Source organism: Lagenorhynchus albirostris, chromosome 2 (genome assembly GCF_949774975.1).
Source record: "Lagenorhynchus albirostris chromosome 2, mLagAlb1.1, whole genome shotgun sequence".
Lineage (NCBI taxonomy): Eukaryota > Metazoa > Chordata > Mammalia > Artiodactyla > Delphinidae > Lagenorhynchus > Lagenorhynchus albirostris.
Genome location: NC_083096.1, coordinates 153835311 through 153863032, shown reverse-complemented (window position 1 = coordinate 153863032; position 27722 = coordinate 153835311). Strand labels below are relative to the sequence as shown.

Sequence of the window (27722 nt, the reverse complement as noted above, 5' to 3'; positions counted from 1 at the left end):
GCATTTAAGCAACATATTCAACATCTTGAATTAAGCTAACCAAACAGACTGTAGTGGCCACACATGACAAAGAATACAGGCTTTACAGAATTATTCCAAGAAAGTCACTAAACAAACAGTAACAATAATAAACCCCAAAGAGGTGAAAGATTCTGATTTCCAGAGTTGCCACAATATATTATTTAAAATATCCACTTATCATTATAAAGAAATATGGTAGTCCATACACAGGGAAAAAGGCAGCCAACAGAAACTTAGGATGCCCAGGTGCTGGACTTGCTAGAAAAGGAACTTTAAATCAGTTGTTGCAAATACACTCAATTTGTGGTAGTTATGTTCTATATAGTCACTGCAAACACTGCATTAGCTTATATTGAATCCATTCCTCCTAGGGGAAATACAAGGTTAGGTTCCTGCAAGCCTCTCGTCACATATGATCAATACATAACCTTGTTTTATGTGTGCTTCCATTTAAAGATACCTTATTTAATTTATATTATTGATTTATTAACATTGAACTCATAGCCAACAGCAGTGTAACTCATGCCTGCATGAAACTTTTGCCGTACGCAGACCTCTCACCGTTGTGGCCTCTCCCGTTGCGGAGCACAGGCTCCAGATGCGCGGGCTCAGCGGCCATGGCTCACAGGCCCAGCTGCTCCGCGGCATGTGGGATCTTCCCAGACCGGGGCACAAACCCGTGTCCCCTGCATCAGCAGGTGGACTCCCAATCACTGCGCCACCAGGGAAGCCCCCTGAAACTTATTTAACACATGTATTTTCTCCATAAGGCACATCACAGTCTCTTGCACTTAGGAAATTAGGCAGCACTTTGGCACTACAACTAGGGGCTATTCTAAACAGTGAAATCACCAGTGAAAAATACAAAAACATTAAAGAGTGGCACTAAATAGAACATGAAAAAGATACTTGTTACAGTATGAGAACTGAAACAAAAAGGCAGAGCAACACCTTGTTTGACCTTAGCTGCGAGCATGCTCAAGAGAGGATTCAAATTTTTTGCCATTATATGCATGTTCGTGAATGATTGTGATAACACTGTGAGTATTGAACTTGGGGGTTAAAAATAAATTTCATCAAGTAGGCTAATTTATAAGTACAGAATCTGCAAATAATGAAGATTAACTGTATATTCAAAGAACTAAAGCAACTAAAGAAAAGTATGAGAAAAATGTCTCAAGACGTAGACAATAGCAGTAAAGAAATAGAAAAAAAGAACCAAATAGAGACTGCGGAGTGAAAAAGTACAATAATTGAAATTAATTCACTGAAGAGGCTCAACGTCAGATTTGAATTAGCAGAAGAAGGAATTAGCAAACTTAAAAGAAAGAAGTCAATCGAGATTACTCAATCTGAGGAACAGAAGAGCCCCAAAATACATGAGCTGGCAGCGTTGAAGGGGGAAATAGACGATTCAAATATAGTAGTTGGAGACTTTAATACCCCACTTTCAGTAGTGGATAAACCAACTAGACAAGAAGGAAATGGAAGGCTTGAGCAGTACTATAAACCAACTAGACCTAGCAGACATTTATAGAATATCCAAGAGCAGCAGAATATACATTCTTCTCAAATGCACGTGGATCGTTCTCCAGGATAGACATATGTTAGGCCATAAAACAAACTTTGATAAATTTAAAAGGATTGAAATCATACAAAGTATGTTTTTTGGCCACAGTGGAATGAAATTAGAAATCAGTAGCAGAAGGAAATTTGGGAAAGTCACAGATCTGTGGAGATTAAACAACACCTCAAAATAAGCAATTGATCAAAGAAAAAAAATGGGAAGTTAGAAAACACATTGGGATGAACGATGAAAACACAACATATTGAAATGTATCGGATGCAACTAAAGCAGCACTTAGGGGAAATTTACAGTTGTACAATGTCAATCTTAAAAAGAGAAGGATCTTGGGAGTTCCCTGGTGCCCTAGTGGTTAAGATTCTGGGCTTTTACTGCTGTGGCCCAGGTTCAATCCTTGGTCGGAGAACTAAGATCCCCCTGCAAGCTGCGCAAGTGTGGCCAAAAAAAAAGATCTCAAATTAATAACTTAACCATCTGCCCTAAAAGACTAGAAAGAAGAGCAAACTAAACCCAAAACTAGCAGAAGGAAGGAGATAATAATGATTAGAGTACAAATAAATGAAATAGAGAATACAAAATCAATAGCAAAAAGTAATAAAAGTTTGTTTTTAAAGATCAACAAAATTGATAAACTTTTAGTTAGACTGAACATGAAAAAAAGAATACTCAAATTACTAAAATCAGGAATAAAAGGACATGACTAATGATATTACAGGAATAAAAAGGATTATAAGAGCATACCATGAACAACTATACACCAAAATGTTAGATTTACTTAGATGAAATGGACAAATCTTAGAATGAAACAAACTACTGAAATTAACTCACAAAGAAATTGAATATACTTATGACTAGTAAAGAGATCGAGTGGATAATTTAAAAACTTCCCACAAAGAGAAGCCCACACCAACATGGCTTCACTGGTCAATTGTACAAAACATATACAGAAGAATTTACACCAGTCCCTCGCAAAGTCTTCCAGAAAATAAAAGAGGACGGAATCCTTACAAACTCATGCAGTGAGGCCATTATTATCCGATAACCACAACCAGACTAAGATAACAAGAGAAAGAGAGGTACAGACCAATATCTGTAACAAATATGGATGCAAAAATCCTCAACAAAATCCAGCAAAACAAATCCAGCAGTATAGAAAAAGGAGTACTGTCTGCCCTCTGTATCCATGGGTTCCACCTCCAACTGTGGATTGAAAATCTTCAGGGGAAGTTTCCAGAAAGTTCCAGAAAGCAAAACTTGAATTTGCCCCCTCCAACAACTATTTCTATAGCATTTACATTGTATTAGGTATTATAAGTATTCTTGAAGTGATTTAAAGTATACAGAAGGATGTGCGTAGGTTATATGTAAATGCTGTGCCATAGAATAAAAGACAAAAGCTACATGTTTGTCACAAGAGACAGAAAAAGCATTTAACTAGATCCTACACCCTTTCGTGTTAAAAACACTCAGCAAACTAGGAATAAGCTGGAAACTTCCTCACCCTGATAAAGAGCATTTGTGGAAACCCACGGCTGACATAATACTTAGTGATGAAAGATTGAGTGGTTTTCCCCAAAAATCAGGGACAAAACAAGAATGTCTGCTTTTGACACTTCTATTCAATATTGTGCTGGAAACTTTAGCCAGAGCAGTTAGGCAAGAAAATAGTTAAAAGGCATCTAGATTGGAAAGGAAGATGTATAAGTATTTCTAAATTGCATATATCACGATCTTGTATATAAATGATCCTAATAAGATCAATATACAAAAATCATTTTTATTTATGTACATCTAACAATGAACAGTACAAAAAATGTAATTAAGGAAACAATTCCATGTACAATAGCATCAAAAAGAATAAAATATTTAGAATAATTTTTTTTTTTTTTTTTTGGTGGTACGCGGGCCTCTCACTGTTGTGGCCTCTCCTGTTGCGGAGGACAGGCTCCGGGCGCGCAAGCTCAGCGGCCATGGCTCACGGGCCCAGCTGCTCCGCGGCATGTGGGATCTTCCCAGACCGGGGCACGAACTCGTGTCCCCTGCATCGGCAGGCGAACTGTCAACCACTGCGCCACCAGGGAAGCCCAGAATAAATTTTTTAAAAGAAGTACAAGACTTGTTTGTATAGCGAAGACTTTTTTTTTTTTCTTGCGGTACACGGGCCTCTCACTGTTGTGGCCTCTCCCGTTGCGGAGCACAGGCTCCAGACGCGCAGGCTCAGCGGCCATGGCTCACGGGCCCAGTCGCTCCGCGGCATGTGGGATCTTCCCGCACCGGGGCACGAACCCGAGTCCCCTGCATCGGCAGGCGGACTCTCAACCACTAGCGCCACCAGGGAAGCCCAGAATAATTTTTTTTTTTTTTTTTTTGCGGTACGCGGGCCTCTCACTGTGTGGCCTCTCCCGTTGCGGAGCACAGACTCTGCACGCGCAGGCTCAGCGATCATGGCCCACAGGCCCAGCCGCTCCGCGGCATGTGGGATCTTCCCAGACCGGGGCACGAACCCGCGTCCCCTGCATCGGCAGGCGGACTCTCAACCACTGCGCCACCAGGGAAGCCCCAGAATAATTTTTTTAAAAGAAGTACAAGACTTGTTTGTATACTGAAGACTTATTTTTATTTTTTTTTTTTTTTGCGGTACACGGGCCTCTCACTGTTGTGGCCTCTCCCGTTGCGGAGCACAGGCTCCAGACGCGCAGGCTCAGCGGCCATGGCTCACGGGCCCAGCCGCTCCGCGGCATGAGGGATCTTCCCGCACCAGGGCACGAACCTGAGTCCCCTGCTTCGGCAGGCGAACTCTCAACTACTAGCGCTACCAGGGAAGCCCCTGTATACTGAAGACTTTAAAACATTGTTGAAAGAAGCTAAGTATATGGAACAACATCCCATGTTGTTGGGCCAGAAGATAGTATTGTTAAGATGGCAGTGTTCCTCAAAATGATCCTCAGATTCAATGCTATCTCTGTCAAAATTCTGCCTTCCTCTCTTGCAGAAATTGATAAGATGATCCTAAAATTCATGTGGAAATTCAAGGGACCCTGGATAGCCAAAACAATCTTGTAAAAAGAACAAAGTAGGAGGACTCACTTCTTTATTTCAGAGCTCACTAAAAATTTTCAGTAATCAAGCCGGTGTTTTCCCGGCAAAAGGGTAGGCGAAAAGATCAATGGACTAAAATTGAAAGTCCAGAAATAGAACTTCCTTGGTGGTCCAGTGGTTAAGACTCTGTGCTTCCAATGCAGGGGCATGGGTTTGATCCCTGGTCGGGGAAGTTCCGCATACTGTGTGGTGCAGCCAAAGAAAAAAAGAGAGAGTCTAGAAATAAGCCCTCACACTTACAGCCAGTTGATTTTCTACATGGATGCCAAGATAATTCAATGGGGGAAAGGATAATCTTTTCAGTAGTTCGTTCTTTAACAAATGGGTATCTACTTGTAACAGAATGAAGTTTGACCCTTGATACCACACGTAGAGATTAACTCCAAATGACCTATAGACTTAAATGTAATAGCTAAAACTGTAACATGTTAGAAGAAAATATAGGAATAAATCTTTAAGACCCTGGATTAGGCAGTTGTTTCTTATATGTGACACCAAAAACACAGGTGACAAAAGGAAAAGTAAATAGGACTTCATCCAACTTTGTCACAGTCAAGAAAGTGAAAAGTTGATCCACGGAAGGAGAGAAAATATTTGCAAACCGTATGTATGTAATATAATCTGATAAAGGACTTGAGCCCAGAATACATGTAGAACTCTTTAATAATCAGTAATCAAAAGACAATTTAATTTTTTAAATGATCAAAGGGTTTTTTTAATCGTTAGATTTTTTTTTGAGCAGTTTTAGGTTTACAGAAAAATTGAGTGGAAAGTACAGAGTTCTCATATGTTCTCCCTCACCCCCAGAGTCGCCTATTGACGTCTTGCAGTTGGTGTGTTAGATTTATTACAGTAGGTGAGCCAGTACATTATTATTTACTAAAATCCGTAGTTTACATTAGGCTTCACTCTTGGTGTTGTACATTCTATGGCTTTTGACAAATGTATAATGACATGTATCTACCATCACAGAATCATATAGAATAGTGTCACTGCCCTAAAGATTTCCTATACTCTACCTATTCATCCCTCACTCTCTCCTCTCAGGCCCCTGGCAACCACTGATTTTTTTACTGCTTCCATAGTTTTACCTTTTCCGGAATATTACGTAGTTGGAATCATATAGTATGTAGCCTTTTCAGATTGGCTTCAGATTGGCATTGAAGGTTCTTCCATGTTTTTGTCTCTGTCTCTCTTTTTCCCGAGTTATTATCAAACTCATATTGCCCTCATTTAATTTTTTTTTAACCAACCAAAGTCCATGGTTAGGGTTCAGTCTTTGTGCTGTGCATTCTGTAATCTGCAGTTCTCAGGCGTCTAATCTTGCTGTTTATTGTATGTGCTGACATTTTCTGGAGTGGCTTGTTTATTTGTGCTTTTTATAGTTTGGGATTGTGAGCCTCAGTTTTGGCGGGTTGAGTGGGGGTAGGGAATACTTTATGTCTTAGAATTCTCATAGGCCTTAGTTAGCATATATCTGTATAAATCATGTTTATGTTTGCTTCTGCCGGCTGATTTAAAGATATTACCAGCCAGAATCTTCTTTTTATTTTATTTGTTTTTCTCAGTTTGGGTTTTTTAGACAATAGTATTATATCACACTCCAAGTTTGAACGAGGAAAGATTATAAATTCTCAAAATGTTTTTGATCCCACAAGAACCCAGGTTGAGGTGGACAAATACATTTTCCTGTTATATCCCTGCCCCCCCCCGCCCACCTTTTTTTAGTCTACGCTTTCTCTGAGTTTTTAGTTCTTCAGGGGTTCCAACTTTATGCCAAAGGGCTCAGTGCCAACTTCTCAGGTTCAGGCTTTATCATCTCCTAACCATGACTTGTAAAACCCAAGCCTCTTAGTGAAATTATCTACAACCCAGCAAGTTAAGGCAGTTGTCCATTCACACTTAAACTTCTTTCTTGAGTTTTCACCTATGTATTTAGGAAACATATTTGTTGTGTTTTATCCAGGATTTCTAAGTGCTTTGTCACAGGAGAATTTTAAGCCATTATTCTTTTTTTTTTTTTTTTTTTTTTTTGTGGTATGTGGACCTCTCACCGTTGTGGCCTCTCCCGTTGCGGAGCACAGGCTCAATGGCCATGGCTCACGGACCTAGCCGCTCCGCGGCATGTGGGATCTTCCCGGACCGGGACACGAACCCGTGTCCCCTGCATCAGCAGGCGGACTCTCAACCACTGTGCCACCAGGGGAGCCCTTAAGCCATTATTCTTGTTAAGTCCAACTCTTTGTTTTTATTCCTTATTCAGCACCAGGGCTGGCAGGAAAGTATGTAACCATTATATATAAAATTCATAGGGTGGGGCTTCCCTGGTGGCGCAGTGGTTGAGAGTCTGCCTGCCGATGCAGGGGACGCGGGTTCGTGCCCCGGTCCGGGAAGATCCCACATGCCGCGGAGCGGCTGGGCCCCTGAGCCATGGCCGCTGAGCCTGCGCGTCCGGAGCCTGTGCTCCTGAACAGGAGAGGCCACAACAGTGAGAGGCCTGCGTACCGCAAAAAAAAAAAAAATTCATAGGGTAAGGTGGTATGTTTTCATCTTTGACACCTGAGTTCCCAGCATTAGCCACTTCTTGTCTTTATCCTAAAAATTTTTGATTCTGGTGAATTCCAATGTCATTGATAGTGCTTACGCATGATTTATATTTTTGTATCATTAAGTTTATCAGACTTTCGTTATGAGGTAGACCTTGATAAGGAAAGATCTGAGGGGACTGGTGAGGATTTGAAAGAGGCTTAAGGTGAGAACATGGTGTGGAATGAATGAGCCTGAATAGTCTTTCACATGCTTCTGAGTTCTTGGCTGGTTCTGCTCACTATCCATTCATTTTGATTCAGTAAATGTTTATTGACTACCCTTGGACATAGAACAGTCACCATATTCCAAGCCTTCAAAGAGCACACAGTAATAAGGTATTATCATTTCCACTGTTAAAGCATCTCACTGTAGCATAGTGGCTAAGAGTATGGACTCTGGAGCCAGACTATCTGGGGTAGATCTGGGGATGTTTATGTGAATTTGTAGAACAGTACCTGACATATAGTAATGCTGTATAAGATTTAGAAGTATTATTATCATTATTATTACTTTTGCACTGCCTTTTTTTTTTTTTTTTTTTTTTTTGCGGTACGCAGGCCTCTCACTGTTGCGGCCTCTCCCGTTGCAGAGCACAGGCTCCGGACGCGCAGGCTCAGCAGCCATGGCTCATGGGCCTAGCCGCTCCGCGGCATGTGGGATCTTCCGAGACCGGGGCACGAACCCGTGTCCCCTGCACCGGCAGGCGGACTCTCAACTACTGCGCCACGAGGGAGGCCCCATCACTGCCTTTTTTTTTTTCTTCTTCACATCTCCGTATTGCTCTCTTTGCCTCGACAATCCACTTACCCTCTCCTGTCTATCTTGTGGACTGATAAAAACTCTTGCTTAAGTCACACCAGAATATTAGGGTAAAATAACAGATATACAATCAACACAATCCAACCTTTCTTTAAAATAGGTACATATTTGCAGTAGTCATATATTGTTTGCTATACAGTTAGTGTGTATAGACAGAATACTGGAGTAAAACTCACATTGGTTATTATTGAGTTGTAAGATCTAAGGCTAATTTTTATTCTCTATATTTTTCAGGTTTTCTATTATAAACATTTTTATAATCAGGAGAAATCTAATAAATAGAAGCTAATCAAACTAAAAACTATACTGATTTCAAGTCATTTCTTTCAGATATATATCCAGAAAACCTTGCCAGTCTTATAGATCTTACCATGTTGATAAAATGAGAAAATACAATAAAAGTTATTTGAAATGGATAAAAAATATTCTAGAAGTATAAGTTGTGTGTTATTTCCATTCTGATTTATATGTCTGGCATAGAGAGCTGCTCATGCTATTTCTCAGCTTGGAGATGTTATATTGCTGCCAAAATTGAACTTTAGAATTCTTGGTTTTCAGCAGGAGCTTTAACATGGTGTGGATGGTAGGTGGTGGTGGTTCTGGAACAGCTGGTTTTACTTGCTGTGAATTCTCACTTTGGTCCTTCAGTCAGTACAATTTGAAGTGGCTCTGTGGTGAGCATTTCCTCTCTGCATGACCCTTCTGATTCATTCAGCTATGGATGAGGATATGGTTGTTTAGGGCATCAGTATAATTCCATCTTCATAATGTATGATGTTATTCTTTTCCCTGAAACCTGAGTTTAACTTTAATTATGTTTAGGCTTTAACAACTTAACTTTCCCTCCAAATACTCGTTAGATACAAATTTACATCGAGTGATTTTGCATCTGAGAGTGATCTTTTGAAATACTTTCTAGTATTCTTTTTTTTTTTTTTTTTTTTTGGCAGTACGCAGGCCTCTCACTGCCATGGCCTCTCCCGCTGCGGAGCACAGGCTCCGGATGCGCAGGCCCAGCGGCCATGGCTCACGGGCCCAGCCGTTCCACAGCATGTGGGATCTTCCTGGACTGGGGCACGAACCCGTGTCCCCTGCATCGGCAGGTGGACTCTCAACCACTGCACCACCAGGGAAGCCCACTTTCTAGTATTCTTAAGGTTCACTTTCTTTTTTATTTTTTCTTTTTAAAATTTATATATTTTGTGAAAACAATTTTTTTGTCTAGCATTTTATTACTTTTAATGAAAACAATTTTCTTTTTTTTTGTGGTACGCGGGCCTCTCACTGTGTGGCCTCTCTCGTTGCGGAGCACAGGCTGCAGCCGCACAGGCTCAGCGGCCATGACTCATGGGCCCAGCCGCTGCGTGGCATGTGGGATCTTCCCAGTCTGGGGCACGAACCCGTGTCCCCTGCATCGGCAGGCGGACTCTCAACCACTGCGCCACCAGGGAAGCCCAATGAAAACAATTTTTAACAGCACTTTTAAAGTGCTTCCTTTTTGCCAATCCCTTTTTTTTTTAATTTAATTTTATTTATTTTTGGCTGTGCTGGGTCTTCGTTGCTGCGCGCGGGCTTTCTCTAGTAGCAGCGAGCGGGGGCTGCTCTTCGTTGCGGTGCGCCAGCTTCTCACTGCGCTGGCTTCTCTTGTTGCAGAGCGTGGGCTCTAGGCGCGTGGGCTTCAGTAGTTGTGGCTCGCGGACTCTAGAGCGCAGGCTCAGTAGTTGTGGCGCACGGGCTTAGTTGCTCCACGGCATGTGGGATCATCCCGGACCAGGGCTGGAACCCGTGTCCCCTGCATTGGCAGGCGGATTCTTAACCACTGCACCACTAGGGAAACCCTGCCAATCCCTTTTAATACATATATATTTTTTAAATTTAGCTCTAATAGGTACACATAGCACATTTTTAGAAATTGAGGTATAATTGACATATATTAGTTTTAGGTGTGCATCGTGATTCAGTACTTGTATATATTGTGAAATGATCATCACAATAAAGCTAGATAACATCTGTCACCATACATAGTTACAAAAAATTTTTTTCTTGTGATGAGAACTTTTAAGATAAACTCTCGGCAACTTTCAGATATGCAATATGGTATTATTAACTATAGTCACTGTGCTGTACTGAAACATGTTAAAAATTCTTATAATAACTATGAGGAAGGTTCTGTTATTCCCATTTTAAAGATGAGGAAACTGAGGCACTAAGTTACTGAGAAGTTACGTAACTTATCCAGGATCACACAGCTAGTAGCTATAGAGCTGGGAAGAGAATGTATATATAGTCTGGTTCTACAATAATTGCTTTTAACCACTGCACTACACTGCTTATTATGTCATTGCATTGTCGTTCCAAAGATTAGAAAACACAGTATTAAATAAGTTTCACTTTTTAAACATGAACTTTTTACCTTTAAATTAAACGTGATTCATTTATTCCATTTATCAGCACCTATTTACTGAGTGTCTTCTATGTTCCAGACACTGTGATAAGTGCTGAGTTTTGAACAAGATGTACATAATCCTGACCACATGGATTTTATATTCTAGCAGAGAAGACATGCTAATAAGTTGTTCAACTAATGATTGAATTGCAGCTGTGGTAAATGCTACAAAGGAGAATTTGAGAGTAGAGTTTTTGCCAGGGATTCAAACGTGCTTTTAGCAGTTAGGGAAGGATTCAGTGAGAAAATGGCATTTGAGCTAAGCTGAGAAAGAAGCCTTTCTTTGCCTACCTGAGGGTGTAACTAAAATTAGAGACTTAGAACCACCAGAGTGGTTCTGCATAGCACTCTGGAAGGAGATGAGCTAAACTCTATATGCCTCATTTGCCCTGATACACACTTCATTTGTCCTGAAAGTATCACTGTTTTGTATATTTGGTGCCTAGTATAATTGACATTTATAATGCTGACACAGTCATGAAATAGACTCTGTTCTTCATATTCTGTTTATTAAGACAGGGAAATGATAAAATAGAGAGTGAGAAAGGGTCTTCAGAAGTCTTAATCTACTGTTTTACCACTATACAAAAAGAGCCCCGGAAAATTCTACTGATTTGCCCAGAGGTTGGTTGTTTTTGTTTTTTTTTAAGATTCCTATAAATAGTGTAAATGAAAAAGATGTGTTTCGATAAGTGTTTTAGTTGTGTGAAAAACTCAGTTATACGAAATAGTTTTTCCTTAATTACATGAGAAAATGATATGTTGATATAGTATTTATATTTAAAAGTTTCTCAGCTGGCCTCCTTTAGCCCTACTGGGAGTAAGGGTAAGCTTGTTATTTTTCTGTATAACTAGAGGGACTTGAATTAAATTGAAAAAGAAAGAAAAAACGGGAAAAAAAGTTGATGGTACTAAAGGTGAAAATAACCTGAAGTTATACATAATTTGATTCTTTTATATAGTAACAATGTTCATGAGTAATTTTTTTAACTGTACAAAAATGTTTTATCTGTGTTGGGACTGCAGTGAAACTTCCTCATAGCATCTGTTCTCTTCTCTGTTTAATAATTTCTTATATGAAATTTTTATTCCAGAAGACTCAGCTATTAGTTAGTAGAAGAAAATTATATCTCCCTTAATTCTTGCCTCATCAATTACCAAAGATAGAAAATGTTACAAAGAAGCTTCATGTTATATAACAAAGTTTACAGAAAAGTCACCATTTTCTTTTTGACTTAGTCATCTCATTTTTGATAGATTGCAAAGGTCGACTGCAAGGAGGTACTAGACATCATATGTAATCTGGAATCCGAGGGTCAGGATAACACAGCATTTGTTCTTTGTACGACTTACCTTACCCAGCAGCTCCAAACTGCAAGTGTATATTGTTCTTGGTAAGTATATTTAGTTTTTATTCCCTTTATTTGTTAGTACATAGTATATAGCATTTAGGGTTTATGTAAAATGTTGGTTTATTTCAAACTTGAAGACTAAGCAGATTAAATGTGACATGAGAATTAAATCTTTCTTAAAAGCTAAACCATTCAATTAAAAATATTATTGGTTTAATCTTTTCCAGGAGAGTCCAAAAATAAAGAAAGAGTAAAAAGTCTGAGCTCCTCTTGATTATTCCATGGAGAGTTGTCTGTTAACTTCAATATATATCTTCTTCTTTGAAGATAAAATTATGGCCATGTAAACCAAATTGGCGTTAGGTTGTTTTCCTTTACATTTATTACATCTTCTGATAGTCACTTTTCCTGTCTTATTTGGAAACTCACTAATTATCTAGGTTTCTAGGTCAAACTTGCACTAGAGAAGGAAACCCATTTGAATTGTAATCTTTTTTTGCAACTTTGGTACTATTTAGCACAATTGCATTATTTGGTTTTAATTCAATTTATATCTTGTTTGCCTACAGAGTACTTAGTTGCTAAAAAGGTCACAGTAAGTGTAACCCTTGGTTCTTTCATCCTAACTGTATTGAAACTATTTAGGACAGCAGGACAAATGTGGTACACAGGAAACCTCTAAAATGCAAGACTCTATGGATAAGTATCAGATTAGTGGTACAGAAAACACTGTAAGAGATTAGAGAAGGGTGCTCACTGTACACCAGTGTTTAAGGAAGGTGTCAGGGAGGAGGTAGTATTTGAGCTTTAATTCAAAGAATGGGTTGGATTTGCATAACCTTGATTAGAGGAGCTTCTAAGAATGGCTTGAAGTTGGAAGTAAGCATTTTGTATATAGGAAAACCTAATAAAACCTTTCATATACTTCAGCCCTTATTGATCTTCCTTTGGAGCATCTGTGTATATCTATAAAGTTTTATAATTATTAGTATTTTTTATGTTGCTGTATTTCTTTTTATTTACTAATTTTTATACAAATACTATTTGAGTTCCTTAAATTATCTCTCCCAATCCTCCTAATAATCATTGTACAGATAAGGCAGTGGAGGATCAACAGGATCTGAGAAGTCTTATAATTGCCCACAGTCTCAGAGCTAAAGTGGTAGAGAGTAAAGCCCAGGCGTTTTGACCCCTAATACAGTGCTTTTCTTCTGTGCAGTTGTTTTCTTGGCACAGGGACAGAATTCACATCGCAGTCTTCTACTAAGTCCTCTGTGCCAGACTTATATCTCCTCTGAGAAAGGAGATACTGGGATAGGGGCTTAAATATCATTGTGGGCATTTTGTTAGCTAACCAAAAAAAAAAAAAAGGTGCTATAAGTAAAAAGAATTTTAGCAGAGCAGTGAGATTTTTGATCATTATCAAGTAGAAGAATTTGTTTTTCATTCATTAGAGATTTAACCTCAGTAAAGGAGATGTATTTACTTGTGGAATAACCCCCATTTTTTCTTTTTACAGTTGTTTTCTTTGCCTATAATGAAAAAAATATCTGCTAGCTATAGCGAGGTTTTTAGTGCAAAGAATACATTAAATCACATATGGGATGTGTTACAGATTACAAAGTGTTTTTCAAACTATAGTCACACAGTTCTTTTAATATTCTTGATATAGCTTCCCTTTTTTTTAGTGAGTCTAGGATTAATGCTGTTCTCCTGCAGCAGGAAGGGATTAAAAGGGATTTCCCTCTTATTGGCCTCCTGAGGAGCTATAATGAGTAAAGGAGAGGAAAGAAAATCTTAAATCACTTCACACTTTGTTAAAAGTAAGCTTCTTCCAAGCAATTCAGAGGGAAATAGAATATAAAATTTTAGAATTTTAAAACATTTTTTTCGCCCTTCTGTTGTTTTCAAAGGCTTTGGGGGTGGGTGGGTGGGGAGGCGGTGGTAGTGGGATATTGGAGTTAGCATAGCCATAACATAAAAACAGTGAATTTTACTAAGGAAAATGAGTCCCAGGAATTCTGTTCAAATAGGATAGATTCTTTTGTTGTGTTAGAGGTGTCCTGTGTTGAAGATAGTAGGCTATTTGGGAGTATTTGTCTAGAAAAGAAAAAAAATTTTTATTAATTGGTATTTTATTGATGACAGTAAAGTTGGAATATGATAATAAAAGCAGGCACTTATTTTAAATACACATATTAGAATTTATTAAGTGTCATTCTCGAATTTGGTCACCATTGAAGATATTTGAAAGGGAAACTATGTAACTATCACCCGAAACAGTTTTTTATTCTTTTAAATTTCCTTCAGAGACATTTACAAATTACAATAAAATATATCATTACTTTATAGCAATTACCATATTACTGATCTCAAAATGTATATCACTCAGCTTATTCATTAAGCTTAACCCCGAAAGATTTTTGGCTATTTGCAAAAATCAAAGAAGTGCTGGAGGAATGAGTTCCCTATATTTGTCTAGCAATGGTAACATAATTAGAGTAGCCATGCAAGTGAGAAAGATAACCCTTTTGAATGGGACAGTGTACATACAGATGTGTAATTGCTGCTGCTTCTTTAAAATAAAATGATACAGTTGAACCTTAAACCTCTACACTAAGCTTTCAGTGAGTATTTGATAGGTTGACCTTTGGTTTCTGTAACACCTCTGAGCTTTAAATCTTTTATGTTGTATGTTTGTGTTTCTTCAGATGTAATTTCGTGTCGCTTCTCTCCCAACTAGACTGTGATATACCAGGGTCGTCATGTATGTTGTCTAATTTACAATTCAGTCCCCAGCACCTGGCGAAGACCAGATCCAGATATCCATTCATGTTTTATTTAACTGAATTTTTTAGAGGAAAAATGAAGTCATGAGAATCATCTGTATTTGCAGGAGCCCTCTTTAGGGAGTGGTCATTCCTTAATTCCACGAAGTTTTCTTTGCCTCATTTCTAAAATACCTAAATTCTAGATCACAGTTTGACATTGTGGGCCTCCTGCTTTGCAGAAACAGTGCAGTTTAAGGTTCTTGCTTGGTAGCTAGATGTCTACCAAAATGTGTTTCCTACTATTAATAGAACTAAATTTCCTCTCCAATTTTTATGAATTTGTATATAATTTGTTGTCTTGAGGTAGGCGGTGGGCTAATTTGAGGGTGCAGTAAATCATCTGAAGCATCCATATAGTAGAATCATTTTCAATACATTCTTTAATGGTGGTCCATTTTTTAAAAAATCACATCATTGTAGTGGTTGAAGAAGTATTGTCCTAGTGCATGTATGATCCAGGAGGCTATAAGTTGCTGTTGGTGGTTTCATTGTTCCAGTGTGCAGATTTGAATGGATGATTAAAGTGACATCTTGGCATTCTCACTAGTAATCCACCGGTTTTCATGGTGTCAGGCATGTTTGTATGTTTGGGTGGGTAATAGTAGTTTTAGTTTGTTTTGGTAATAGTTTTAAATCGCTCAGTTGTAACTGTGGAAATAAGTGTACAAATATAAAACACATGATAGAAATGTTCTTTTTTGATCGTGGTTATTTGGAGTTAACTAGAGTTTGAAATATTAAATTTGGAATAAATCAAGCCCTAGACATTCTGACTTTTTTAAAAAAAATCATTTTGAGAGACTTTAATTCTCAACCTGCCTTTTATCACTTTATCAGATTTGCCTAACTTTAAACTTGTAGCTAGCTGGTGAATTTTAGATAGTAGATATCCTTTACCCTTTTATCTTCATAATCAGGTTTTACTAGCTTTGATAATTTTGTTCTTTTCGGATAGCATAGATTTCACATATATTTTGGTAGGTACTTTATCTGAGAGCATATGTAATTCTCCATTTCCTTCGTTATTCAGAATTTTGCATTATTCTCTAAAGTTTTATAAGTAACATGCTTACATGTGAATGAAGCAGTCTTCTAAGTTTAAAAATGAACAGTCACCCCAGTTACTTGCCTGCCTGGTAGCTGTTCTCAGTTTTTAATTTTTCTGGTTAGGAAAGCAATGCTAGTCACCAAACACAAATATTTAAAGGCATTTTAAGTTAATTTTACTTGTTATATATAGCTCAAATTTTCCATCATTAAATATTATAAGCTTTAATCATATATGTCTTGAGACATATTTATTTCAATCTTTGAAGCAAGTTTTATATCTACATAAGAATTTTACCATATGAGAATCCCAGTTACCTCCTTAAAAATGTAAGAAAATACGTTCTGTTAAACATGTTTGGTTTTAAATCTGTTATAAAAAGAGGTGTATTCATTTCTTAAGCTTTGGGTTTGTATCGTTTCCTGGAATAGTCTGTGTTAATAGCAATAATAGGATATTAGTGTTCTAAAACAGGCTCATGAAAATAATATTATTTTTTAATGGAAATCATTTAACAAATACACAGTATCCATTGAGGTTGTACAGAACAGAGTCACTTTAAAACTTTTTTTAAAAAAATAAATTTATTTATTTATTTATGGCTGTGTTGGGTCTTCATTTCTGTGCGAGGGCTTTCTCCACTTGCGGCGAACGGGGGCCACTCTTCATCGCGGTGCGCGGGCCTCTCACTGTCACGGCCTCTCCAGGCTCCAGACGCGCAGGCTCAGTAGTTGCGGCACACGGGCTTAGTTGCTCCGCGGCATGTGGTATCTTCCCAGATCAGGTCTCGAACCCGTGTCCCCTGCATTGGCAGGCAGATTCTTAACCACTGCGCCACCAGGGAAGCCCTAAAAAATTTTTTTAAATAAATTTATTTATTTTATTTTTGGCTACGTTGGGTCTTCGTTGCTGCACAAGGGCTTTCTCTAGTTGCAGCAAACAGGGGCTACTCTTGGCTGCAGTGCGCGGGCTTCTCGTTGCATTGGCTCCTCTTGTTGCGGAGCACGGGCTCTAGGTGTGCAGGCTTCAGTAGTTGCGGCGCACAAGCTTGGTTGCTCCGTGGCATGTGGCATCTTCCCGGACCAGGGCTTGAACCCGTGTCACCTTCATTGGCAGGTGGATTCTTAACCACTGCCCCACCAGGGAAGTCCCCAGTCGCGTTTTTTAAAGTGATAGCATTCTCTTCTGTTTTGCTAAGGAACTTTCCTTGAATTCACATTTCATATTAACATTAGCATTTCTCTTCTGGGCATTTGTTGAGTTTCTAGTGCTTTTCCTTTAGAGTTTTCTCTTAGCCCATTCAGTACTTTTATTTAACTTATTCTTTTCAAGCTTTCCTTAGTTTTCATAATGAATATTTGTGGGATTCTTGTATTTTAGCCATTTCCAAGAGTGCCATTTTAATAATTTTATTAGTAATATTTAAGATATTATCATTCCAAGATACAGGCCTAAGTAGCATCATGACATTTTAGAGATGGAAAGGGCCCATGAGATTAACGTGGTGGTATATTCTATATATATTATATATATATATATATATATATGGTATATTCTATATATAATATATATATTCTATATATATTCTAATATACCATTAGAATATTTCATAGTTGTATACACTTTGTTGGCAGCGTATTGATGTCTGATGATCCTTGCGCACTAGGACAGGGCTTAATTCACCCAGTATAATTACCAGTGTAAGGGGTAAAACCTTTTGGAACAAGATGGGATCTAAGTAAGTCTTTGAAAATGTCAGCATAAAGGAAGTAGTCTTTTGTTGTTTTTATTTTTGCCCAGGTACAAAGAAGAAAGAAGTGGGGGAATTTTCAAGGAGGATTCTTCTTAATAATTTTACTAGTTTGAGAGGAAGCAGAATATAGAGTTTTTTTCTTCTAGGTTTTACTTACTGTCACCTTTTTTTCACAAACCAAAAAATTGGGGTAGCAAATACCAGTTGCTTTAAATGTTTTACCATAATCTTTCTTTTTATAGGGAATTGACTCTCTTTTGGAGTAAACTGCAAAGAAGAATCGATCCTTCTATAGACACTTTTTTGGAGCGCTGTCGTCAGTTTGGTGTCATAGCTAAAACACAGCAGCATTTATTTTGCCTGATTAGAGTTATACAAACTGAAGTGAGTAATTTATGCTTTTTATGCTGATTGTTGTGGAGGGAAGAAATGAGTGGGGAGATAACTTCTCAGGAAACTCCTTCTAAATAAGGGAAAATGAGAAATAATGGGGTTTAATAAGGTTATGGAATGGGACATATCTAGCTGTTTCTACAGACTTACTTCCTAGGAATCTACAATTTTTTTTCATGGGAAATAGTGATTGACTTGACAGACCACTGGAGGAGGGAAAGATTATGTTTCTTGGTTGTCACCTCAACCACCCTATATCTCCTTTTCCTAGAACAGTGTTCTGTATTTTATACAGGCATGTTTGTTTGCAAATTAACATAATAATTATAAAGAAAGAAAGTAAAATTGTATTTTTCAGCTCCTTCAGGATGGAGTGATAGATTCTCTAGGTTTTAGACTAACACAACATTTCCAGAATCGACTGTACACAAATTATAAACTGTGCAAATTAGGAAACAAGTTAGGTTTTTTTCGTTTTTTGTTTTTCTTAAAGAAATAAATATTTCCTAAAATGAAATGAAGTGCCTTGTTTTTTTAGTTCAGCCCCATAAATATATGCTAAGACTGCCAGCCTGGAGATTTGAGATGATTCTTATGCTATGTTCTGTTTCTGTTTTGTTTTTAATACCTACTCATGACTGAGATCTCTATATACCCATATCTATAATGGTTTATGCGTATGTTTTATGGGTTACATCTTTGACAACATCCAGGGATTGTTTATACTAAAGTCAAGGCACAGTTGTATCTTTGATACCTCCCATCTCCTTTAATGTAACCTTCCATATCCTATACTTTATTTGAAATACGTGTATCTAGTCTTCTCCGGTGAAGACAGGAAAAGGTAAAAGTTGTCTGAGGCAAATTCATGGTCAGATAAGCTAGGTGATAATTATTTCTAATCACTGCAAATGAAGTTGTGTCTCCTATCTCATAGAGAACATGTTCAAGTAATTACAGAACTTGCCTTGTTTAAAAAAAATTAGTGGTACAACTGGCCTTTAAAAAGTTGTTGTTTTTTCCCCAATCTTTAAGGGAAGTATGAATTTTCTGTTGCTGCATAACAGATTACCACAACTTAGCACTTCAGTTAACACCCATTTATTAGCTCACAGTTTTGTAGGGCAGAAGTCCAGCACAGTGTGGCATGGTTCACTGCTCAGTATCACAAGGCTGAAAATGAGGTGTTGGCCAGGCTGAGTTTTTATCTGGAGGCTCTGTGGAAAATCCACTTCTAAGCTCATTTTTATTGTTGACAGAATTCAGTTCCTTTCAGTTATAGGGCTGAAGTCCTCATTTTCTTGCTGGCTGTCAGCCACAGTCTGTTTTCAGCTCCTAGAAGCCACCCTCATGCCATTCCTTCATTTTCAATCCAGCAAAGGCACTAGGAGTTCTTCAAATCTGACCTCCTCTACCTCTGACTTCCAGATCTAGAGTTAAAGGGCTTGAGTGATTAGGTCAGGTCTAGGTAATCCACTTGTCTTAAGATCAGTGGATTTGAGGCTTTAATTACATCTGCAAAGTCCCTTTTGCCATGTAACGTAACATAATTATAGGAATGATATTTATAGGTTCTGCTTATACTCAAAGCAAGGAGATTATACAAAAGTGAAGGTCAGTGGGGGTCATCTTAGATTTCTGTTTACCTCAAGGAACCACAAAAAATGGGAAAGATGCTAGAGGATTAGGGAAGGTGGGCTTCTGACACAGACCAAGGAATTTGCTGTCCATTTGTATAACCAAAACCCATTTCTTTTTCATCTCAGTCTAGGACATTTTCCACTGTAATCCTTGTTTATATTTGTCCTGAAGGGTAGGAAAGTTATGGACTGGTAGGTGGAAGGGGAGTGAATGTGGAATTCTTTTCAAATTGAGAGACTTAACCTCTAGCTTTTTAAAAGAGAGGTGATCTAACCTGTATCAGTTGGGATGTAGTTCTACTGTGAATGGTAGATATCCCACAGTGATAGCGGTGTAAAGAAGATAGAAGTTTCTCCCTCTCCTATACAGGTAGATAACCCAGGTAGACAGGCCAGGGTTGCTCTCATGGCTCCACATATCAGAAACCCAGGTTCCTTTTATCTGCTGTTAACACTTAGCTTCCATCTCATATTCCAATCCCAGCTATAATGTCTCCATTCCAGATAGCGAGAAGTGGAGTGGAGAGCAAACCACACTATGACACACCTTTTCCCCCACTCCTTCCAACACACACACACACACACACACACACACACACACACACACACACACACACACACACCACAGACACGGTTACATCTAGCTGCAGGGGAAAGCTAGGAGATATATTGATTATTTGATTATTCCAGGTAACTTTGTAACCAGATAAAACCAGGTGTTCTGTTTTTGTAAAAGAAGAGGTGAAATGATATTAGCACAGCTAGCAACCTTGCGAAGGAAAAGGTTAATGATGCTGAAAAGCTTTTGTGGGCGTTGGGTCTCTTGCGGAAGGAGGGCCTTGTAATAGAACCTCCTTATGTTCTGGGCTTCAGTTTTCTGTAAACAAAGAGCTTAAACCAAATGATCAATTAAAAGTGCTCAGAGTTGTTAAATTTTGATTCTGTGACTTGAGAAAGTCATATTGGAAGGGATGACTTTAGAGAATCCAGGGTCTCTCTCAAGACTTCAAAAACAGTATGACAGAAGAAAGGATGTGGATGTGGTTATATTTGAAGTAGAAGGCATAAGAAGAGGGATAATCTTGAAGCCAGTTTATTTGGCCTTAGGGCCCTTTTTGGTGGAACATATAAGTAGTACTGTTTTGCAAAACATGACTTTATTTAGTTTAATCCTTTCTCTTTAGTAATAAAGAAGCTGAAAATTAGAGATGCGTGACTTTTGGAGAAAGTCTGTTAAGTTTTAAAATCATAGGTTCTTAACAAGTTACTTAACCCCTTTGGAAGACTGTGAGATAAACAGCAAAGAATGTGTGTTGTTTCTTAAACAGCCTAATGTAGTTGAAATGGTAAAATTTGTGAAATCATTAAGAACACTTTTCAAAAGAAAAATAACTACCATTATACATTCTGAACAGATATACCAAGAAGTTACTTGTTAAAGGAGTGATGAATAAATTAGAATTAGGATATGGAATGTGGAGCTGAATTTTGAAGAAACTGATAGATATGAATAATTTGTTAGGTTTTAAACCAGGAAGCTGAAGAAGTGCCTTGGTGTATTGTATCAAGGGCACATGGGATATCGCCAAGTCAATTAACTTTGGAGTTGGTATAGAGTGTAAAGTGGTTAAGACTCAGACGCTGGGAAAAGATGCTTTAAGTTTAAATTCTTGCTCCTCTGCTCACTAGCTGGTGACATTGGCAACTAATTTTCTGAGCCTTGGTTCCTTCATCTATAAAATGAGGATGATGTATGCAAAAAGTTTATTTAGAATAGTGCCTAGGATGTAGTTAAAGTTTATTTAGAATAGTGCCTAGGATGTAGTAAGGAGTCTGTAACTTGATGGTAATTATTTCTTTGTGTTCTCAGCATTTAGAATGGTGCCCAATGAGAATAATTGCTTAGCAAATTGATGTTTGAACAGTGGAATTTATCCTCAAATATTTTATGGGGTTCTGTTGAATATTTACTATGTTCCAACATTGTAATACTCATTTTGTGTTACCTTATTTCATTTTTATAACAGCATTAGGAGGAAAATCCAATACTGCCACTATAATTATCATTGTACAGATGAGGAAACTGAGGCTTAGAGGAGTTAAAAACTTCTCACTGTAGTGAAGCTGGGGTTCAAAGTCAGTCAGAGTCATACTCAAAATTCTGTGCTCTTAAGTACTGTATTTTAAGCCACTCTGCCATAAGATCCTCCTTTTCTTGGTTTATATTATTTTCACGCACCCTTTCAGCCTCTCACATGAAAGAATCATCTTAAATGCACTTACCTTTTATCATATACAACCAGATCTTTTTTGGGATTTTTTGACTGATTTCTGAGAACCTCCTGCTATAGAGAAATTTTCTGTTGTTTTTGCATGGGAAACTGAGATTTCAGTACACCTGTAACTATAGAGTATTAATTCTTTTAGGAGGAAATGGAAAGGATCGTTTATTCTAAGCCTTGAGGTTTTGAAAACACCCAATTGTTCATGACATAGACATATGAGTTTTTTAAATTTAATTCAATCTTAGACCCACTTTTATACATGTGTTTCCTCTTGCACCCATTTATTTAAGCCCTATCCTTCCTGCCCAGCTTGAGACAATTCTTTTTTGAATCCTTCAGTGACCTTATTTATCCTGACTGAGCTCCTTTGCATTTATGTGCTTTTATACATTTGGCACACAGATAAATTCCTTGAGGGTTAAGGACTGCTTTAATATGCAGTGCCTTATAAAGTTGGATACTCTATAAATGTACATTGTTGTTGTTCATGGTTGTAACATCTAATCCAGTCCTTTGCATGTTGAAAGAAGGAGGATCTAAATGTAACTTGCAGGAAGAAAGATTTAAGAACTTTTAAGTTTTAAGAAGTAAGTGTGTGTGTGTGTGTGTGTGTGTGTGTGTGTGTGTGTGTGTGTGTGTCTTATCAGTGAAAGTTATGTAATGTTTCCAAACTGGGGAAAAAAAACCTTTTCTTCCCTATTTTTCTTAACAGGCACAAGATGCTGGTCTTGGGGTGTCGATTTTACTATGTGTCAGAGCTCTTCAACTCAGATCAAGTGAGGATGAAGAAATGAAGGCATCAGTTTGTAAAACAATTGCTTGTCTTTTACCAGAAGATTTAGAAGTTAGACGAGCCTGTCAGCTTACAGAATTCTTAATTGAACCCAGTTTGGATGGATTTAATATGTTGGAAGAACTGTATTCTCAACCAGATCAAAAATTTGATGAAGAAAATGCACCAGTTCCGAATTCTCTCCGATGTGAGCTTTTACTAGCTTTAAAAGCCCACTGGCCATTTGATCCTGAATTTTGGGACTGGAAAACTTTAAAACGACACTGCCACCAACTTCTGGGACAAGAAGCCTCAGATTCTGATGATGACCTAAGTGGCTATGAACTGTCTATTAATGACACAGATGTTTTAGAGTCGTTTCTTAGTGATTATGAGGAAAGTAAAGAAGATAAACAATATAGAAGAAGAGATTTGACAGATCACCAAAAGGAGAAAAGAGACAAAAAACCCATTGGTTCTTCTGAAAGATACCAGAGATGGCTTCAGTATAAATTTTTCTGTTTGTTATGTAAGCGGGAATGTATAGAGGCCAGGATTCTTCATCATTCTAAGATGCATATGGAAGATGGAATTTACACCTGTCCGGTTTGTATTAAAAAATTCAAGAGAAAAGAAATATTTGTTCCTCATGTGATGGAACATGTTAAAATGCCACCAAGCAGAAGGGACCGCTCTAGAAAGAAGTTACTGTTGAAAGGCTCTCAGAAGGGAGTTTGTCCCAAGAGCCCTTCTGCAACCCTAGAGCAAGGTCAGTCATTGAATGAACAAGCCAAAGGAGAGTCACATGAGTATGTCACATTCAGCAAATTAGAAGATTGCCACCTGCAAGACAGAGATTTGTACCCATGTCCTGGCACAGACTGTTCCCGTGTGTTTAAGCAGTTTAAATACTTAAGTGTGCATCTTAAAGCTGAACACCAAAATAATGATGAAAATGCCAAGCACTACTTAGATATGAAAAATAGAAGAGAGAAGTGTACTTACTGTCGACGACATTTCATGTCTGCTTTTCACCTGCGAGAGCATGAACAAGTGCATTGTGGTCCTCAGCCTTATATGTGTGTATCTATAGATTGCTATGCTAGGTTTGGATCAGTGAATGAACTGCTTAACCATAAACAAAAACATGATGATCTGCGTTATAAATGTGAATTAAATGGCTGTAATATTGTTTTCAGTGACTTGGGACAGCTTTACCACCATGAAGCACAACACTTTAGGGATGCGTCTTACACATGCAACTTCGTTGGCTGTAAAAAGTTCTATTATTCCAAAATTGAATACCAGAATCACCTCTCAATGCATAATGTTGAAAGTTCAAATGGAGATGTGAAGAAATCAGTGAAACTTGAGCCTGCAGCAGGTGACAAGCAAGATTGTATTGATCAGCCCCATCTACTTGACCAAACTGATAAATCACATTTACCAGAGGATCTTCTTTTCTGTGCAGGATCAGCTAGTTCTCAAATAGAAACTGCAGAAAATCTGAAAGAAAACAGTGACAGTAATTCTAGTGATCAGTTAAGTCATAGCTCTTCAGCTTCCATGAACGAAGAGTTAATTGACACACTGGATCACTCTGAAACCATGCAGGATATATTATTGTCTCACGAGAAAGTCTTTGTGCCCTCCGGTTTAAAAGAAAAATGTTCCAATGTGGCAGTTTGTTTTGATGGGACTAAGTTTACCTGTGGTTTTGATGGCTGTGGTTCCACGTACAAAAACGCAAGAGGCATGCAGAAGCATCTAAGGAAGGTTCATCCATACCATTTCAAACCCAAAAAGGTGAAGACAAAAGATCTCTTTCCCTGTTTGGGTAATGAACATAATCCAGCAACTGAAAAGTTTGATACAGAACCTAAACCTAGCTCAGATACAAACAGTGACTCCCCAGATGAAGGTCTAGATCACAATATTCATACTAAATGTAAACGAGAACATCAGGGTTATTCCTCAGAAGCCACCATTTGTGCTTCTAAAAGGCCGTGTACAGAGGATACCATGTTGGAACTTCTGTTACGCTTGAAGCATTTAAGCTTGAAAAACTCAATAACACATGGATCTTTCTCAGGGTCATTGCAGGGGTACCCATCCAGTGGTGCTAAGTCTCTTCAAGCGGTGTCACCTACAATCTCAGACCTTAATTTTCAGAATCAAGATGAAAATATGCCAAGTCAGTACCTGGCACAGCTGGCAGCCAAGCCTTTTTTCTGTGAGCTTCAAGGATGCAAATATGAATTTGTGACCAGAGAGGCTTTGTTAATGCATTATCTTAAGAAACATAATTACTCAAAAGAAAAAGTCCTTCAGCTAACCATGTTTCAACATCGGTATTCCCCGTTCCAGTGTCATATCTGCCAAAGGTCATTTACAAGAAAAACACACCTTAGGATTCATTATAAAAATAAACATCAAATTGGCAGTGACAGAGTAACTCAAAAACTATTAGATAATGAAAAATGTGATCATGAAGGTCCATGCTCAGTAGACAGGTTGAAAGGTGATTGTTCCGTGGAACTTGGAGGTGATCCCAGCAGTAACTCTGAGAAGCCACACTGTCATTCTAAAAAGGATGAATGCAGTTCAGAAACAGATTTGGAGTCGTCGTGCGAAGAAACAGAAAGTAAAACGTCTGATATATCATCACCAATAGGTAGCCATAGAGAAGAAGGAGAAGGAAGAGAGGGGAGAGGTAGCAGGAGAACTGTTGCTAAAGGAAATCTCTGCTATATTTTGAATAAATACCACAAACCATTCCATTGTATCCATAAAACTTGCAACTCCTCATTCACCAATCTAAAAGGCTTGATTCGCCATTACAGGACTGTACATCAATACAACAAAGAACAGTTATGTTTAGAGAAAGATAAAGCGAGAACCAAAAGGGAACTTGTCAAATGCAAAAAGATATTTGCTTGCAAATATAAGGAATGTAACAAGCGTTTCCTGTGTTCTAAAGCTCTTGCTAAGCACTGTAGTGACTCTCATAACCTAGACCACATTGAAGAGCCGAAAGTGCTTTCTGAAGCAGAGTCAGCGGCCAGGTTTTCCTGTAACCAGCCTCAGTGCCCGGCTGTTTTTTATACATTCAGCAAGTTGAAGCACCACTTGATGGAACAGCATAATATTGAAGGAGAAATACATTCAGATTATGAAATTCATTGTGATCTTAACGGCTGTGGCCAGATTTTCACCCATCGCAGTAATTATTCTCAACATGTATATTATCGACATAAGGACTATTATGATGATCTGTTTAGAAGCCAGAAAGTGGCAAATGAAAGGCTACTAAGGAGTGAAAAGGTGTGTCAAAAAACTCACCCTCAGGGGCATGAACATCAGACTACCAGGAGATCGTTTAATGCTAAGGCTAAAAAGTGTGGCTTAATCAAAGAAAAGAAAGCTCCGATTAGTTTTAAAACAAGAGCTGAAGCCCTCCATATGTGTGTGGAGCATTCTGAGCACACGCAGTACCCTTGCATGGTTCAAGGATGCTTATCTGTGGTGAAGTTGGAGAGCAGCATAGTGAGGCACTACAAACGTACCCATCAGATGAGTAGTGCCTATTTAGAGCAACAGATGGAAAATCTTGTCGTTTGTGTTAAGTACGGTACCAAAATTAAGGAGGAGCCCCCTTCTGAAGCAGAGCCCTGTATAAAGAAAGAAGAAGATAGAAGCTGTGAATCAGAGCTCACAAAGCATAGCCATTCCCCAGGTGACAGTAGCATACCTGTCCAGACCGCCGATTCCCTTTATCCAGGTGAAAGGGATGGAGGTCAGAAAGGATGTACAGAAAGCAACCCAGTTTTTGATGCAGATACTCTGCTCTACAGAGGAACTTTGAAATGTAACCATAGTTCAGAAACCACTTCTTTGGAACAGTGTAATACAGTTCAGCCTCCTCCTTGTAAAATAGAAAATTCCATACCTAATCCTGATGGGACTGAAAGTGGGACTTATTTCACAAGTTTCCAGCTGCCTTTACCAAGGATCAAAGACTCAGAAACCGGGCAGCAAAGTTCAGGGCAAGAAAACACTGTAAAAAATTCAACCCATGTCCCAAAAGAGAATTTTAGGAAGCATCCACATCCCAGGTCATTTGATTTGAAGACTTACAAACCCATGGGATTTGAATCTTCATTTCTGAAATTTATTCAGGAAAGTGAAGAGAAAGAAGATGATTTTGATGATTGGGAGCCTTCAGAGCACTTACCATTAAGTAATTCTTCACAACCCAGTAATGACTTAACAGGGAGTGTTATGGCAAATAATATGGTGAATGACAATGACCCTGAAGTTGACATACCTCATTCTTCCAGTGACTCTGCAATTCATGAGAACCTGACTGCAATCCCACCTTTAATAGTAGCTGAGACGACAACAGTTCCTCCCTTGGAAAACCTGAGGGTCGTATTGGACAAAGCATTAACAGACTGTGGAGAACTTGCCTTAAAACAGCTTCATTATCTTCGGCCAGTGGTTGTCCTTGAAAGATCTAAGTTTTCCACACCAATTTTAGAGTTGTTTCCAACAAAAAAGACAGATGAGCTTTGTGTAGGAAGTTCCTAAATAGCAATTTTGTTTTAGAAACAGACTGGCTCCAACACTGCAACATGGGGACAATTGCCAACTCGAACAAAGGCTGAGAACCAGCCACACCATTGTTTAGGGTAGAATAGGCTGTGTATTTACATGAATGTATAATATCTATGTCAGCAGTATTGGCTGAGTCCATTAGCTCTCCAGTTGGTTTATTGATTGGTTTTTTTTTGTTTGTTTATTAAAAAAAATGGAACTGTATTCTTGTTTGGTGCTAATTAATACATCAAAATATATTGGGGCTTCCTTTTTCAAATTAAGTGTGCATGATTGTATATGGAACAAATACTAAGATCCCAGGGTGGGAGGGCTAGGGAAAGGGATATGTTCTTACTTGACTTGAATGTGCACCTGAGGGTGCTCTGTGTAATATATTGTACACTACAGCATCTTATATTTTTTGAGTTGAGTTTCAATAAATTACAATTTTTCACCCATTTTTGGTTTAGTGATAATGAGTTTTCATGCC

General features: G+C 38.3%; 1 protein-coding gene across 1 annotated transcript in view; it reads left to right on the top strand.

Annotated features, from left to right (window-relative positions):
- The window catches only part of RLF (RLF zinc finger), an 83257-nt gene extending 55803 nt beyond the window's left edge, over positions 1-27454 (top strand). The window contains exons 6-8 of the mRNA XM_060140440.1: positions 11817-11953; positions 17786-17927; positions 22574-27454. Of these exons, the coding sequence (XP_059996423.1) occupies positions 11817-11953; positions 17786-17927; positions 22574-27223 (4929 nt within the window). The 3' untranslated portion in view covers positions 27224-27454. The remainder of the gene's footprint in view (positions 1-11816; positions 11954-17785; positions 17928-22573) is intronic.
- The last annotated feature ends 268 nt before the right edge of the window (positions 27455-27722 follow it).